A 16440-nucleotide genomic window follows, 5' to 3' on the forward strand; every position below is an offset into this window, starting at 1 on the left:
AATTTTCTTCAGGTGTCGTCTTATACTAGTTCCAGTGTGGAACGAGTCTGATATGTATGTCTATGTTGTGCTAAGTGCTCTATCTGTGGTTCGTGCCACATCTTGAACTCTATCCATGGTATGCATTGACCAGTAGCAACAACTGTAGTGCTTTCACCTGGCTACAGCAGTTCTGAATGCTGTGTGCATACTTTTGTGGTTATTATTCATTCCAACTGCCATCATTTAAGCCCTCCCGTGATCTAGGATGTTCTGTTGCCATGGTATGCTGTGTCAGGCATTCTGTCCAATGTTTGTGCCCACCAGGAGCAGCTGCAATGTTATTTTCAGGCCAATGGTGTTCTGATTGCCACACAAGACTCAGCAGAAAGTCCTCAGACATTGGGTCTATTGTCTAAGATACTGTTTCACGTGTCTCCTTTATTACATGTACTAGGCTGTTTTCTCTAACTACATCTTCATACTTGTGTAGATGCAATCAAGGCAACATCAAGACTCCAGGGGACACAAGTATAAAGATGTAGTAAGATACAACTGTCCAGTACATATAATAAAAGATGTACTTGAAATAGTACCTCAGACAACAGACCCAACCCCAAGAATGTTCTGCCAAGTCTAGAGTGGCAATCTGGACGCCATCAGCCTGAAAATAACACTGCAGCCGCTCCTGGCAAACACAGCCCTTGGGTGGAATGCCTGACACACCACAGTAATGGAACTTCCTAGATCACAAGAGGGCTTAAATGGAAACAGTCAGAAGGTAAAATTACTAGTGCAACTTGGACATCATACAGTAAGATTAATAATGGATGATAACCACAAAGTATGTGCACAATGCTCAGAACTACTGCGGCTAGAAGAAAGCACCACAGTTACTACTATTGGTTGGCGCATACAACAGATAGAGTGCATGATGCAGCGCAGACCGCAGGTAGAGTGCCTAGCACAACATAAACATGAATACTGGACTCCATCCACACTGGAATCAGTATCAGATATCTCAACTAGATTATCTTTGGTGGTATTTTTTTATATAGTCAGGATCAGTACATTAGCAATGTAAATATTCATTTGAAGATACAGTACCAAATGTGCAACTTTTTGTATGTACAGCTTATATTTATGGTATAAGAGTAAATGTACAAAAATGACAATGTCCAACATGGTACAGTTATTATGAGCAAATAACAATTATTATTATTTAGGGATTGACTAATAATAAAAGTGATATACCAAAATAAGCTATGAAGATTATACACTCAATAGTGGCTTTCTGTCATTTCTAGATAACAATACTTCTGATACTACATCCATTGTTTAATGGTCTAGTACAGTTTTGGTCGGTGGCTGATTCTCATATGCTGATTTTTCTTCTTGCCAGAATTATTTGTTGTGTGCTAGATGCTGTTTGACAATGGTGTTATCCTCAGATGCTCCCTCTCTTTCTACACTTAATGTACAGTAAAGAGTGCCTGTGTTTTCACTTTGCTGTGTTACACTAATTCATGTTGCCTCTGCAAGATAGGGATAGTTTTATGATCAAAATGTTTTGTATCTCAATCCTGGACTTCAAGCCTTGTTGGATAACTTACAGTCTTTTGATACAATTCCCTCACTCCTTAGTCTGACTTCATAATATAGCTTCAGTCAGCTTCTTTAACAGAAGAAATTGTCCACCACCATTGATATTTTTTTATATTTGTATTTTCAAAACATATCTTGCTTTCTCTGACCAAACTGTATGATGTTAGTTTCTAAATGACATTATTAATGATGAGTTTTCATTTTGCCTTGTCTCTCTTTCATTTATTCCAAGCTAAATTTTTTTGCCATATATTCATTCATATGGAACTGTTATTGAAGTCATCTTTAATGTGTCAGCATACACTGTTATTCAAGAACTTTAAGTCTCATAATTTAATATCACATCTATATTGCTTTTCTGTATTTTTCATTTCATTTGGTTGCTGACAATTCATCATAGATACAACACTGGAAAATCACTTTCTTGCATTACTACTGTTTACGGTACATGCTTGTCTTTTTTGATTATATATTTTTGTAATTGATATTTAGCTTTGGTAAGTCAAAATTATTTCTTAACTACGTATGTCAAAGTTCAAGATTTCAAACATAAAATTCAATTACGTCATCAGTTCGTCTGTACAAAAGTCATTTTGTCTTTCCACCACTTTATTGGAGACTCCTTCTCTTCCATATCTGATTTCAGTGTATTTTATCTGTTAGTCATTCCTTCCATGGTTAATAGAGTTTTTCACCTACCCTACCTGTCTTTCAAATATTGCCACACTTTTCACACACACACACACACACACACACACACACACACACACACACACACACAAAGTGACATATATCTTTCTTTTTTCTACACATGTTTCATGTAACTATTATTTAATGAGTCACTTGCCTTGGCAGCTCACAGTTACAACATAGAACGTTACTCACCAGATGTCTCCCATCAGGATCGTGGCAATAGCCCATCAACACATGTCCAAAATTGTGAAGGTCACCATAGTAGTTTGGATTAAGAGAAAGTGCACTTGCTTCAAGCAGGTTACCAAGGATGTCAATGCCTTCGAATTCTGTCAACTGAACTATTTCATTTCTTGACTAAAATGAAAGGTTAAAAAAAGAAGAAAAATAAATACTAATTACACAAAATGTTAATAGATTTAGCTTATCTGTTGTAATTGCTACAAAATTAACTAGTAGTACTGTCAGGATTAATGACTGAAATAATATGTTATCAATGTCTTGCTTAGACTGATCATGAGATTTTGATAACATGTGAAGACAATAAAAAACAAATAATTAAAAATGGAGAAACCATTTTGTATTATGGTAAAATGTTTTCAACTAAGACAAAATATTGAAACAAGATTTTTTAAAATTGCCACAAATATTACAAACAAATATTGTTTATATTCTTCCACTTTATTATAGGATTGTCTTTTCTCAGTAATCAAATCTTTTCTCAGTAATCAAATCTCCCGTGCCTTATCTTTATCTTTCCAGTCTCCCACCATCTCCCACAGTCCCACCGTATGGCCACAGAGGAGCATTCCTCTCGTAACTCAGTACCAGCTAGGACTGGAGCAACTGAGTTACATTCTCCGCCAGGGTTTTGATTACCTCTCGTTGTGCTCTGATATGAAAAATGTCCTGCCGACTATCCTTCCCACCCCTCCCACAGTGGTCTTCTTCCACCGTCCGCTGAACCTACTCAATATACTCATCCATCCTTACACAACCCCTGCTTCCAATTCCTTACCTCATGGCTCATACCCCTGCAATAGACCTAGATGCAAGAGCTGTCCCATACATCCTCCCACCACCACCTCTCCCATCAAAGACAGGGCTACCTGTGAAACCAGTCATGTGGTCTACAAGCTAAGCTGCAACCACTGTGTTGCATTCTATGTGGGCATGACAACCAACAAGCTGTCTTCCGCATGAATGGCCACTGACAAACTGTGACCGAGAAGAAAGTGGACAACCCTGTTCCTGAACACGCTGCCAGACATGATAGCCTTCATTTTAATAACTGCTTCACAGCCTGAGCCATATAGATCCTTCCCACCAGCACCAGCTTTTCTGAATTGTGCAGGTGGGAAATTTCCCTGCAATACATCCTACTTTCCCATAACACTCCTGGCCTCAACCTTCATTAGTCACTGTCCTCACCCATCCAGCCCCTTCCCTGTTCCCATTCCAGCACTACACAGCTGTCATTCCACCACCACACCCAGTCTTTTTATTTCTCTCCTTTTCCGCTACTTCCACCCCCCCCCCCCCCCCCCCACCACCACTCCCGTGTCCTCTGCCTAACCTGCAGCCCTTCACTGGCCACCACCCCCACCATACTATTCCTCCCCATCACCACACAGTCCCCATTCTCATCATGCACTGGTCTTGCTGTTCGCAGTGTGGTTTTAGTTGCCTGAGACTGCAGTCGTGTGTGTGAGTTGCATTTGTGTGTGTGTGTGGTCATGCGTGTGCATATGTGAGTCTATTGTTGATGAAGGCCTTAATGGCTGAAAGCTTTAATTGTGTGAGTCTTTTTGTTGTGCCTATCTGCAGCTCAGCATCTCTGCTATATGGTAAGTAGCAACTTTCCTTCTCTTTTCAGTAAAAGACACATGTGTGTGTGTGTGTGTGTGTGAGAGAGAGAGAGAGAGAGAGTGAGTGAGTGAGAGAGAGAGAGAGAGAGAGAGAGAGAGAGAGAGAGATGGAGGAGCGAGTACAGGTGGATGAAAAATCAATTTACTGGCTTGAAAAGTGACACAGTGGCTGCACAGTAAAAGAGAAGAGACAAATATATCTCTATCCTTCTGTGCCAGATGTTTCTGAACAAGTGATTAGAGGAGATAAAACACTGTTAATTGAAAAAAAAGCTATTTAGCAAAATCATTAAGGATACTTGTCTAATGTGAATTGCAAGGAGAGTTGAAACTAAAGACAGATCTTTCACTATATTGTACTGCCCTCCCTTTTCCTAGCTGCCCCTGTTTTGTGATACTGGGTGACATGACATAGGACTCAAATTCAGGATGATAGAGTTTGAAATCTCCAGCTGGCCAACCAGACTTGGGTTCTCTACGGTATTTGGGTAAGTGACCGAAGGCATATTATGCAATTGTTGCTTTGAAAAGGACAATGCTGACACTCTTTGACAACCTGAATTTGTCCTTTATCTCTAATGACTTATCACTGTCATGACGTTGAACAATAATCTTCATTCTATCCTTTTTGTGATGCATTTATTACAATTACTCAATTACATCTTGTCCACTCTATAAAAAGATACACTTATTCTGAGTTTGAATAATTTTCTACCTATTATTAGCTCTTCTTTTCAAACTGTCTCATGTTTTGCCAGTTGAGTCTTACAGAATATCAGCTTTTCTTCTTTTCATTAATATCATTACATTCTTGCTAAACTCTGTCATATATTCTGTTTCTTTACCTCTGTTTATTCTTTGGTATTACTCTCTAGGAATTTTTAGTATGAATACTTAAGCCTGAAATTAATACATGTGAACAGCAGGTTCAAATACAACATTCTGTTAGCATGTTACATCCATAAATTTTACCAAGTGGTGTGGCACAGTGGTTAGCACACAGGACTTGCATTCAGGAGGGTGACAGTTGAAACCCATGTCTGGCCATCCAGATTTAGGTTTTCTGTGATTTCCCTAAATTGCTTGAGGCAAATGCCAGGATGGTTTGTTTAAAAGGGCACAGTTGATATCCTTCCCCACCCTTGACACAATCTAAGCTTGTGGTTTGGCTCTAACGACCTTCATGTCGATGAGACATTAAACCCAATCTCCCTTCCTTGTTTTTCTATAAATTTCATTTTTCAGTTTTCATAAACACAAAATTCTATCATATATGAACATGTGGTGTCTGTTCTTTTGGACATGTCCGAAAGATCAGACACCATGCATTTATATATAACTTATTCGTCTTCATGGAAAATAAATCCACCACCTTCAGTGCATATGCACAGTTACATCCAATCTCCTGTGGTAATCTCAAAGTAGCAAGCATGGAGGACATGGAAAGGTATTTTGGATAGGTGGCACTATGTGAGAATGTGGGTAGGCTAAGAGGTGTGGTATGATAGTCTGCGCAGCTCTGATAAACACTGTGTCTGGGTGACACAGTGGTTAAGGTAAATGGTTAGTAAGGAAGAGATCCAGTGTTCAAAACGCTGTCGAGCACAAATTTTCACTCATTGTCACTCATTATGCATAAAGTCGTGATGCAGCTGATATCAATAGTCCCTTCCCTTTCTCCCCCCTCCACCTTCAATTTACATAAAATTCTGTTTTTATATGAAACTGTATGATGCTCTGACCCTTCCACTACGCTCATGCACTATTGGATGCAATCAACCATAAAAGAAAATTTGTAGGGTACATCCAAACACAAAAATTCAATTATGTAATAATAGAAAAATTCTTGTCTTCTGGCCAGAGGGTAGTATTCTGAGAAAATAATGCAAAATGTTTTGATATTCACTAGTTTTTATAATGGGGATTACTTTGTCAAACAAAATAGGGTAAAGGGTCGGACTCTTTTGAAATTTCATAAATCTGTTAACTTTCATAATCATCCTTCAGTTTTCTGCTGACTGGAAAGAAGACGTTGAGTTCATCTTCATTCAGTACCAATTCTACTTTTACACTCCATGGTTAACTTCCAGTTCATTCTACCTTGAGCTGTGGTCCTGAATGACTTTCCTGTGTTGACATTTAAAATGCTTGCACATATTTTGCTCTCCCTCTTCTGCATATGCTCTAGTACCACTATTCTGAAAGTCTGAGATTTTTCCTCCCTGTGACACTAACAGAACCTTATATCTCAGCAAGAAGACGGTGATCTTGAATAACTGTAACTACAGGCTACTCACAGTTTTTCCTGTATACACATATAAATATTTTTCGAGAGCAGGTATATGTCATGCAAAAACACAGTTTTATCTTCTTCTTACTAATCATGTTTTTCCATTTTTGTAGTATCATCAATGGGCACACTAGTGATTCTGTTGAATTATTGTATGCTACAGTGACACATTACAGAGTTAAATTTTGCATAAAAATGCAGTACAAATTTCAATTTTCCATTTGTAGAGGATGCTACATAATATCTTGGCTAAGTTGGATTCCTCCAATGTCAGAGGTAAAATGAGGAACACAATATGCTGTCAGGATATCCTGGTAAATTACAACTCTGTAATGTGCCTACTCTACCACAAAGTAATGCAATAGATGCCACAATAATGCATAACATATTTGGATGTGAAGAAAAACAGTGTATTTTTTTAATAAGACAGAAAGTATATTCAAAAATATTAGTACAATTTTTGTAACTATCTTTATTTGGATGAAGTTTCCTTATGAGCTGATGTACATATCTTTCTGATAATCTTCTGCATCTACATCTATACTCTGCAAACCACAATGAGATGCATGGCAGAGGGTACATCCCATTGTACCATTATTAGGGTTTCTTCCTGTTCCATTCACATATGGAGAGCAGGAAGAAATTAGTTTGAATGCCTCTGTGCATGCAGTAATTATTATCCTCACAATTCCTATGAGAGCAACATGTAGGGGGTTGCAGTATATTCATAGAGTAATCATATAAAGCCAGTTCTTGAAACTTTGTTAACAGACTTTTTCAGATAGTTTATACCTATCTTCAAGAGTCTTCCAGTTCAGTTCCTTCAGTATCTCTGTGACACTGTCCCCTGGATTAAACAAAAATGTGAGCTTTTGTGCTGCCCTTCTCTGTATATATTCAATATCCCCTGTTAGTCCTATCTGATACGGATCCCACACACTTGAGCAATATTTTAGAATCAGTTGCATGAGTGATTTGTAAGCATTGAGAAGGTAATTCTGCTCAAGATACCTCATTATGTTTGAGTTCAGAATATGTTCCAAGATTTTACAACAAATTGATGTCAAGGATATTGGACAGCAGTCTTGTGGATCACTTCTACTATCCTTCTTGTAGACAGGTGTGAATTTTGCCTTTCTCCAAGAACTGGGCCCCATTTTTTGTTTGAGGGTTCTATGGTAGATTATAGTTAGCAGAGGGGCTAACTCAGCCAAAAATTCAGTACAGGATCCGACAGGGATTCCGTCAGAGTCTGGAGCTTTGTTCAATTTTAACAATTTCAGCTGTTTCTCAATACCAGTGACACTAATACTTATTTTATTCATGTTTTCAGTGGTACAAGGAGTAAATTGGGGCAATTCTCCTCAGTTTTCCTTTGCAAAGGAACATTTGAAAATGGAGTTAAGCATTTCAGCTTTTGCTTTTCTATCCTCTTTTTCAATTCCTACCTCATTCACTAGGGACTAGACACTAACTTTGGTGCTAATACTGGCCTTTACATATGACCTCAATTTCTTTGGGTTCTGTGAAAGATCACTTGACAATATTCTGCTATGGTAGTCACTGAAGGCATCAGGCATTGATCTTTTGACAGCCAAACCCATTTCATTCGGCATCTCTCTATCTATAGCCCCATGCTTTGTTTTACACCTATTATTCAGTAATCTCTGCTTCCTTAGAAATTTCCTTAGAGTGACTGTTCACCATGGAGGGTCCCTCCCAATACGAACGTCCTACTGGTTACATATCTTTCCAGTGCATGGTCAAATATTCTTTTAAATGTGAGCCAAAGTTCCTGTACATGCTCCTGGACTGTGCTGAAAGTTTCATGTTCCTCATTGAGATTTGAACTACTGATTTTTTATGTAGTTTACTGCTCATATATATCTCTCTGCTTGGGTCATCACTGTTGCCACAACTGACCTTCATAGTCACTGATACCAGTTTCGATGCGGACATACTCAAAGAAGTGAGGTCTATTTGTTGCCATTAGATCCAATCCATTCCATTATGAGAGAGGTTCTATCTGTTCTAGGTAATTTTCAGAGAAGGCATTTAGTAAAGTTTCACAGAATGTCTTATCAGCCAACCACTAACAAAACTCTAATTTTCCCAATTAATTGTTGGATGATTTAAGTCTCCATTGATAATTACAGTATGAGTGGGGAACTTATGTACAAATGAATTGAGGTTCTCTCTAAAGCTTTCAGTTGCATCAGGAGATGAGTCTGGTGGGCTATAGAAGGATCCAATAATCATTTTATGACTAAAACTGATACTGAGTCTTGCCCAAACAATCTCACATGCAGCTTCAATTTCTGTCTCAGTGGATTTGAATTTCTTGTCTACTGCAACAAATACACCACCTCCATTTTCCATTTGCCTATCCTTTTGATATACACTTAAATTTTCCTCAAAAATGTCACTACTATAAATTTCACTTTTCAACAGCTTTCTGTACCTAGCATTATGTGAGCTTCACTGCTTTTCATTAACACTTCAAACTCTGGCACTTTTCTGTGAGTGCTTCAGCAGTTTACAATTAGGATTTTAATACTCTCACCTGTTGGAGGCGTGTCTTTCAATCTTACACTTATACTTTGGAGTTTCCTACAACTATCATTATCCGCATTGGATGGAGAGTTGCCTAATCTAAAAAAGCCTTCTGTGCAATCCACACACAGCTATTTGAGTAGCAGCCTCTGATGTATAGTGCACACCTGACCAATATGGGGCAGCCCTACAGTTGTCAACCCTATGGAACAAGTCCAGGAAGGTGCAGCTTAGATTGTCACAGAACCTCTGGTTCAGTCCTTGCACTTGACTCAGAACCAAAGGGCCATGACCAATTCTGGGAACAATGCTGAAATTGTCAGCTTTGTTGAAACTATATGCTCAAGGCTGGCTTTCTCAACCTTCTCAGACAGTCAGTGTTACAACCCAAGAATGACCTCGGAACCCAGATGACAGGCATTATTTGTTCCAATGTGTACTACAATCTGCAGTTGGTTGCACCCTGTTCCCTCAATGGCTGTCTGAATAGCCTCTTCAACAAGCTGAAGTGAGGCCCCCAGGCATACATACTGGTGTCCTTTCAAGATTCTTGCTGCTATTACCCTAAAGGGTGCCAGCATTTGCTGTAAGTTCTAACTGATGATGATTAGTAGATCCCTAAATTTCGTGTTTGCCTCCTCCTGATGCCTGCCAAAACAGGTTTCCCAAAAGATGTGAAGTGAATCTCACTAGCCCAGTTTCAGTGAAAGACAGCACATCAAACTTCTTTGTTAGGGGGATCGGTACAACACCCTGAGACCTCACTGGCCCCTGTCCACTGGTCCCTATCCACGCTGTAGAAGACATCTTTATGTATCATTGACAAGTTGATCAACTCCAAGAGTTTTCTACCGTCAATCTCGACAGAATGTACTTTGTTCTCCTCAGGTGAATTGAAAATGAATCTGAGAGAGAGAGAAGAGAGAGAGAGAGAGAGAGAGAGAGAGAGAGAGAGAGAGAGAGAGAGAGAGAGAGAGAAAGAGTGTTTGTATACTTAAAATGGAAAACAGTTATAGCTCAGAAGCTAGTGACATTGTTTCCTTACACATGTCTATGTAACAAGCATCAGTCAGCTATAGATATACGGTTGCCTTATCCCTTGTTTGATAATCATTTTGATCCTAGAATTTCCATAATTTTAATACTTACATTTATAATAGCTCCACTGTGGATGGCGTCGTACAGCCGGTCACGCCACCTTTCCATGTCCTGGATGTCAACTTTAAGTCGCTGGAGTACTCGATTTACATCCTGCATGAAGAATTAAAACTCTTGATATCTTTATCCAGCCACATAAATTTAGATATATATCTCAATTGAAAATAATATTTAGTCAGCTCCTCACAAATGTTACTCATGCTGTTATGGAAGAATTACGTTCTTCACATAACTGTTTTGCAAACACCACTATAACATTAACTGATATTGGCTGAATGAAACTGTATAATGGACAAGGTGTGGGGGAGCAAACAGCTATAGATAATTTAATGTGTACATAAATAATATTAAAATAAAAATGACTACTTGTAGTTTAATAATAGATTTAATTAAGTTTAAGATCACAGGGTAATACCACAAGTAAAAGCATTACAGTTTTAAATATGCTGAATGTCGTTCATCACAGGATGCCTTAAGTTATTAATTTTACAACATTTATTCATATAAAATTTAAAAACCTTATAACTTGTGATTTCTGAACTTTCCCTAGTGTGACTGGCAGATGATATATTGGTGTGTGTCCTGTGAGTTGACAGTCGCATTATTCTGTTCAGTATTTTGGAAGATGACATAATCAACCTTGTCAGATGTTGTGTTTTTTAATCAAAACTATTACTTGCAGCTACTGATCAGGATGACTAAATGAACTATCAAGATTTTGTGCTGGAATCTGGGTTCTTAAAAGCAATATGGACATTTGTAAATCTATCTTTTATGTCAGAAGTTTCTTAAAGTTCTTATGCATATACTATAAAAACACAAACTCTTCTGTGAAAAATAATGACAACGTTGCTCTGGAACCATATGGAAGAGGAATCTCTTACCCTTAGGATAGCACCTGAATGACGCTGTGGCCAAACTCTACTAGAGACAACATTATCCAGCTTTGGAAAGTATCCCTCCTCTACAGGTTCACGCCAATTCAGCAAACGCTTCACACGACCAAGTTTGTTGGATAATCGCTCAAAATTGTATCTGTAAGGATGAAATAAAGACATGTGAAGAATAAGAAAAAAACATTTAATGTCATTGCAGTAGTGTAAATTCCTTAGTGCAAACAATAAACAAATACCATTCACTACCATCAAACAAATACAATCTTAGTCATTTTCCTTGCAGACAAAGACTCTACATAATTCCTCAGACTTTTAAATTCCATATGCATTCCAAGGTCCCTAAACCATACCATCAGGGACATTCACTGTAACTGCCTATTACACCCACAGTGAAATACTCTCTACATCAATGTGCCAACACCTTTTATAGTCACTGGCTACACCAGTTCCTGCTACTTCAACATTCCTACACCTGGCCTCAAGGAAGGCTGCCTTTATTAATACTTGACTATCACCAAACCCACAACTTTTTCTGGTAAGTGTGACCAATTCTCACACATAAATACTTCCACTTTGAAGACATCACTAACAAACAAATTTGCAATGCTGCCATGGACATCTCATACATGTCCAATGCAAAATTTCCCTTTGGTCATCTTCAAGAATTATTTGTAAACAGAGTCTTAAAACACTCAACTGTTTCATAATCACTGAGACCACCTTTGTTATCTGGGATCAGGGCAAGGACAAACAACCTCCTCCTTCCGTGGTGATCCTCAGGTCACCAAGCCAGATTTCACCTCAATGATGGCTTTATAAGAATCTCTCTTGACATTAAATCACATCACTAGCGAATCATCCACACAACAGCTACCACCCACTGCACACCAAAAGGCCCTCCTAAGTGATCTGGTCACCTGCAGGAATCACGTATAGAGATACAAGCTCTCTCTCTTTCGTATTCTGACTGTCTTGTCAACACTCTGACAAACTGAAACTATCCAACCAGAATCACCCAGAAACAGATCTCATTTACCTTATCTACTTGTATTCACAACAGTCTGCTGATCAACCGTGATAAAACACACCCTTTATTACTCACATCTGGAAATACTGAACCATATTTTTAGCATCTCAAATACCCTTTTGAAACCTTAAAACAAATCCATTCAAGTAATTTATCACACCATTCAGTGTTGTTTGTAGCTCTATGGAATAAAAAGATAGTGTTTTACTGATGATGAGAGTATTAGACAGGGAGTAGAGTATAGATTAAAGCTGTGCAAGGAAATCAGACATATTATTTTTCAATTAAACTACCTTGTAACAATTTGGCTTAAAAAATTTAGGAAAACCACAGAAAATCTAAATCTGAATCACCAGATTGAGTACAACTCTTGAATGCAAGATCATTGTCTTAGGTTGGGCTTTCAGTCCTTTTGTTTTGAGTGCTATCTATGTTAGTATAGGAACAACAAAATTACTGAAATTTATTCATTGAGCAAAATCCTTCATGCACTTTGTAGTGATGACACAGAGCAGAGTCGAGCTACACATCATCCAGAGAGTAACAGCCTAGGAAGGACTAAACAATTAATTATGTGTAATAGGCTATTGTGTTCAATTTCCAACCAGATAAAAGATTCCAGGACTGTGTTGATTATTTAAAAGTTCCAGAAGGAATATGAAGTATGCAACACAACACACTTCGAAATGAAATTTGCATATTGCTTGCATGGCAAAATGACAGCTGAGTACAATGCACATGTGTAATTGATTTGAAAGGAATCAGAAACGCTTCAGGCATGAATATCCTGGCCATGTAAAGTTTTCTATGGTACCAACTTTTTTAAATGACTGAAATTAAAAAGACACAAAGAAAAACACTTTAATAAAAACTGAATTTTTTTGGAAGCAACCACAAATGAGATTGATTGGTGAGAACTTGCTATTTTGTTAGTCAATCTGAAACTATTAAAAATGTTATGTGGTCCATTGTGGAACTTATCATTTGTGTAATACGTATGGTTCAGTGACAATGTTGTTTTAACTGGTATGAAAGTAACAACTGATGTACTGGTAAACATTTATTCTATAAATACCAGACAGATCCAACTGAACACCATTTGCCTCATGAATGATTGTTGCTGCTAAAATGCTCAAAAAGAATTTTTCTGTCAACCTTTTCCTTTTCCTCGGCACATTTGAATATGATTACTGTCATAAAACAAAACACATATGCTGAACAAATCTTATGTAGGTAGTAAACAAATGATCGTAGTGACTATCAACTGTCATGTGAAGAAAACTTTGTTTCTCAGAAACAGGCTGATACGCAGTACATTTTACAGAAACAGTGTGAGTGGGATGATTTTGCTGTTATATTGAACAACTTATGTGAATTAATCACTCTGTTAATGTACTACAAATATGCAGAAATTCTCTGTAAGTACCATACTAATTTATTCTGAAACAATTAGGTTATCACCAAATGTTTTACAGATATGCTATCATCAAATGCTTCCAAGCTGTCTGTCATGGATGTGTAATTTACAGTTATAAACATTACTTTAGCTTTCATCCCATGTAGGAAAGGCATTACCTCATACTCTGTAGCAACTTATTTTGGCTAAAAAATGTTACTTCTGTTAACCTTGTCCCAAAACAATCATGGTGAAAAGTAATTAATTTAACAGTTATGTTAAATATATTGCGAATAATCATTACTTCTGTTCATTTTCAAAAGTGAACAGTACATACCTTGCAAGAACTTGATGATGGAAATAGAAAAAAAGTTCACCACGGCGATTTTTATTTACGAGATCGATTGATCCAGTGTTTGGATAGACAAGATGCCACTGCCAGTGCATCAGATTAACACCCATGTCTTCTCTGAAGTATGCAATACGATGTTCTATTTCCAGATCAGAAGCTGTGTAGTCACGAGGAATCACAATTGGTCTCTAAAAGAGTAATTAACATTATAAAAATTAAAGATTTTACACTTGTTCTGAAGCATATATTCATTGATTCTTCAGAATATAGTCATAAAATATAGCAGTATGTTATTGAAAGTCATTCTTTTTCTGTTGCAATCATACCTGAACAGATTGGTTTATTGCTTACTGAAAAATTGCCCCCTAATGTGTAAAGCATGTTACAGGATCAGCACTTACTTAAAAGGAAAAGAAAAGTAAAGAGGCACACACTAGAGGCTAGTTAGTTCTTTCTTCTTGAAATCTGTCAGATACTGATGAGAAACACATGCAAACTGATAAGTATATGACATGACATATGAGTTGTGATCTATGCTGTAAAAGCACTCTTTTACATCCTTCAATCTGAACTCATCATAATCATATAAATTCCAGTTAATCTGTCTTCTTCCCCACAGTGTGCATCAATGAATGTAGCATTTTACATGATATAAGGACTTTATCATTTGTCTGACACAAATACACACATAGCATCTACTTTGAAATCAGTATGCTTGTTTGAAAAATACCAGCTGGACAAAATAAAACTAGTCCAAAAACTGTTTCTGACATTTTGTAAGACAGCAACAACTTCTGATTATGTGAAATGAGATCAAGCACCAAACAATATTGCTCAGGTGAAAGCTAGTATCTAACAAATATAGACACACCAGTTAGCTGTGCAAATGAGAATTAAAATTATGTCAGAACATTGTCAAAGTCGACTTACATCTTTAGCACTGCAAATTTTCTCTTATATGTGCATCATTCATAGTTCATAGTTATTAATGAGAAGCAATAATACAAGTTGTTATCAATTTGACATAATATACTGCTATTTTTACATGTTCTTTGTATAGCTTACCCTGCTTCCTTCACCAACAACATTAGCTTCTCTTCGACACCGTGCATAAACTGCACTGTCCATGAATCTGTCTGGAAACACTTCAGATAGTGGTGGCAGAGGTAGATTTTGTGTGTCCTTTCTATTTATCATGGCAATTGATAATGCATAAGCATACATGTATGGGTTGATACGGTCATGACAGTAGACTGACATGGAAAAGAAATCCTCAAACGACCGCATTCCTTTAAAGGAAAAGAGAACATTTTTTACAATACAGAATATTTTATTTTAGTAAACATATCATTCTTTCCATATATATGTGTGTGTGTGTGTGTGTGTGTGTGTGTGTGTGTGTGTGTGTGTGTGTGTGTGTGTGTGTGCGCGCGCGCGCGCGCACACACACATAATATTTTCATGTTTGACTTAAACGAGTACTTTATTTTAGTGTATGTTGAATTCTACCTTATTGTGAGTTTTATTGATAACAATTATTTAACACAATACATAATTTACCTAATTTTTTAAAAGTCTTTCTTAGCTATAGTCACTCATGCTAACAAGTTTCCTAAATTGTAGGTTTTCATTTGTTAGCCATTTGTAGAACCTTCTGCACACAATACGTATATGTATTATAATAAATTATTGTGGTTATCGTTCAGTTTCTATTTTACAGAAAAGTATCCACTATCCATATGATTAACTATTTTACTCCCCCTTGAATCTAAGTTGACGTGTTTGCAGATATCCAAGTGATGAAAAACCTTTTTTGAGCAGTGTATATTTGTTCCTGATGTCTAAAAGATATCTTATTCCCTTGGAAATTTTGTCAAAGTTCTATAGCTACACAAATTGTAGCTTTATGAGCCAGACAGATTCAGCATAGGACAGCAAAAATTGTTGTGGCACGTAGTGTTCCATTTCTGAACGTACAAAAATTGTTGTGGCACGTAGTGTTCCATTTCTGAACATAACTGTGATGCTCAAAATTGAATGTATCATAAAGCAAAAGTACGAAAAGGATAAGTTGTTGCTCACCATTTAGGGGAGATGTCGAGTCACAGGTAGGCACAACAAAAAGACTGCCAAACAAGTTATCATTTGGCCAAACAGGCCTTCTTCCGAATTAGACAACACACACACACACACACACACACACACACACACACACACACACACACACACACAGAGAGAGAGAGAGAGAGAGAGAGAGAGAGAGAGAGAGAGAGAGAGAGAGAGAGAATTCTTCTGTGGAGTAGAGGGAGTTGTCAAGCAGATACAGTTTGTGTTTGATGTCAGTTTTATTATCCATTCAGTTCTTTACATCAGTGGATAGATTGTCAAAGATTTTTATTGCTGATTACTTCACTCATTCTGGACTATATTAATGCTGGGTGATTAGTGGTATAAATTATTTCTCCTTGTAGTTTATGTTTTTTAACGTTACAGTTGTTTTCAAAGTATGATTGATTTGTTGGCAGAAAATACCATAAGGGGTTAAATGTATTGTAAGGCTGTTGTCAGTGTGTCCAACTGTTTAAAGAGCTATCTACAACAGCTGGAGTCAGTAAACTTACAA

General features: G+C 37.3%; 1 protein-coding gene across 1 annotated transcript in view; it reads right to left on the reverse strand.

The window, feature by feature from the left end:
• Window positions 1-16440, reverse strand: part of LOC126203365 (phenoloxidase 2-like) — a 76692-nt gene that overhangs the window by 29877 nt on the left and 30375 nt on the right. The window contains exons 4-8 of the mRNA XM_049937662.1: window positions 14883-15106; window positions 13803-14005; window positions 11031-11181; window positions 10138-10239; window positions 2470-2634 (exon numbers count right to left, since the gene is read on the reverse strand). Of these exons, the coding sequence (XP_049793619.1) occupies window positions 2470-2634; window positions 10138-10239; window positions 11031-11181; window positions 13803-14005; window positions 14883-15106 (845 nt within the window). The remainder of the gene's footprint in view (window positions 1-2469; window positions 2635-10137; window positions 10240-11030; window positions 11182-13802; window positions 14006-14882; window positions 15107-16440) is intronic.

This window comes from Schistocerca nitens, chromosome 9 (genome assembly GCF_023898315.1).
Source record: "Schistocerca nitens isolate TAMUIC-IGC-003100 chromosome 9, iqSchNite1.1, whole genome shotgun sequence".
Taxonomy (NCBI): domain Eukaryota; kingdom Metazoa; phylum Arthropoda; class Insecta; order Orthoptera; family Acrididae; genus Schistocerca; species Schistocerca nitens.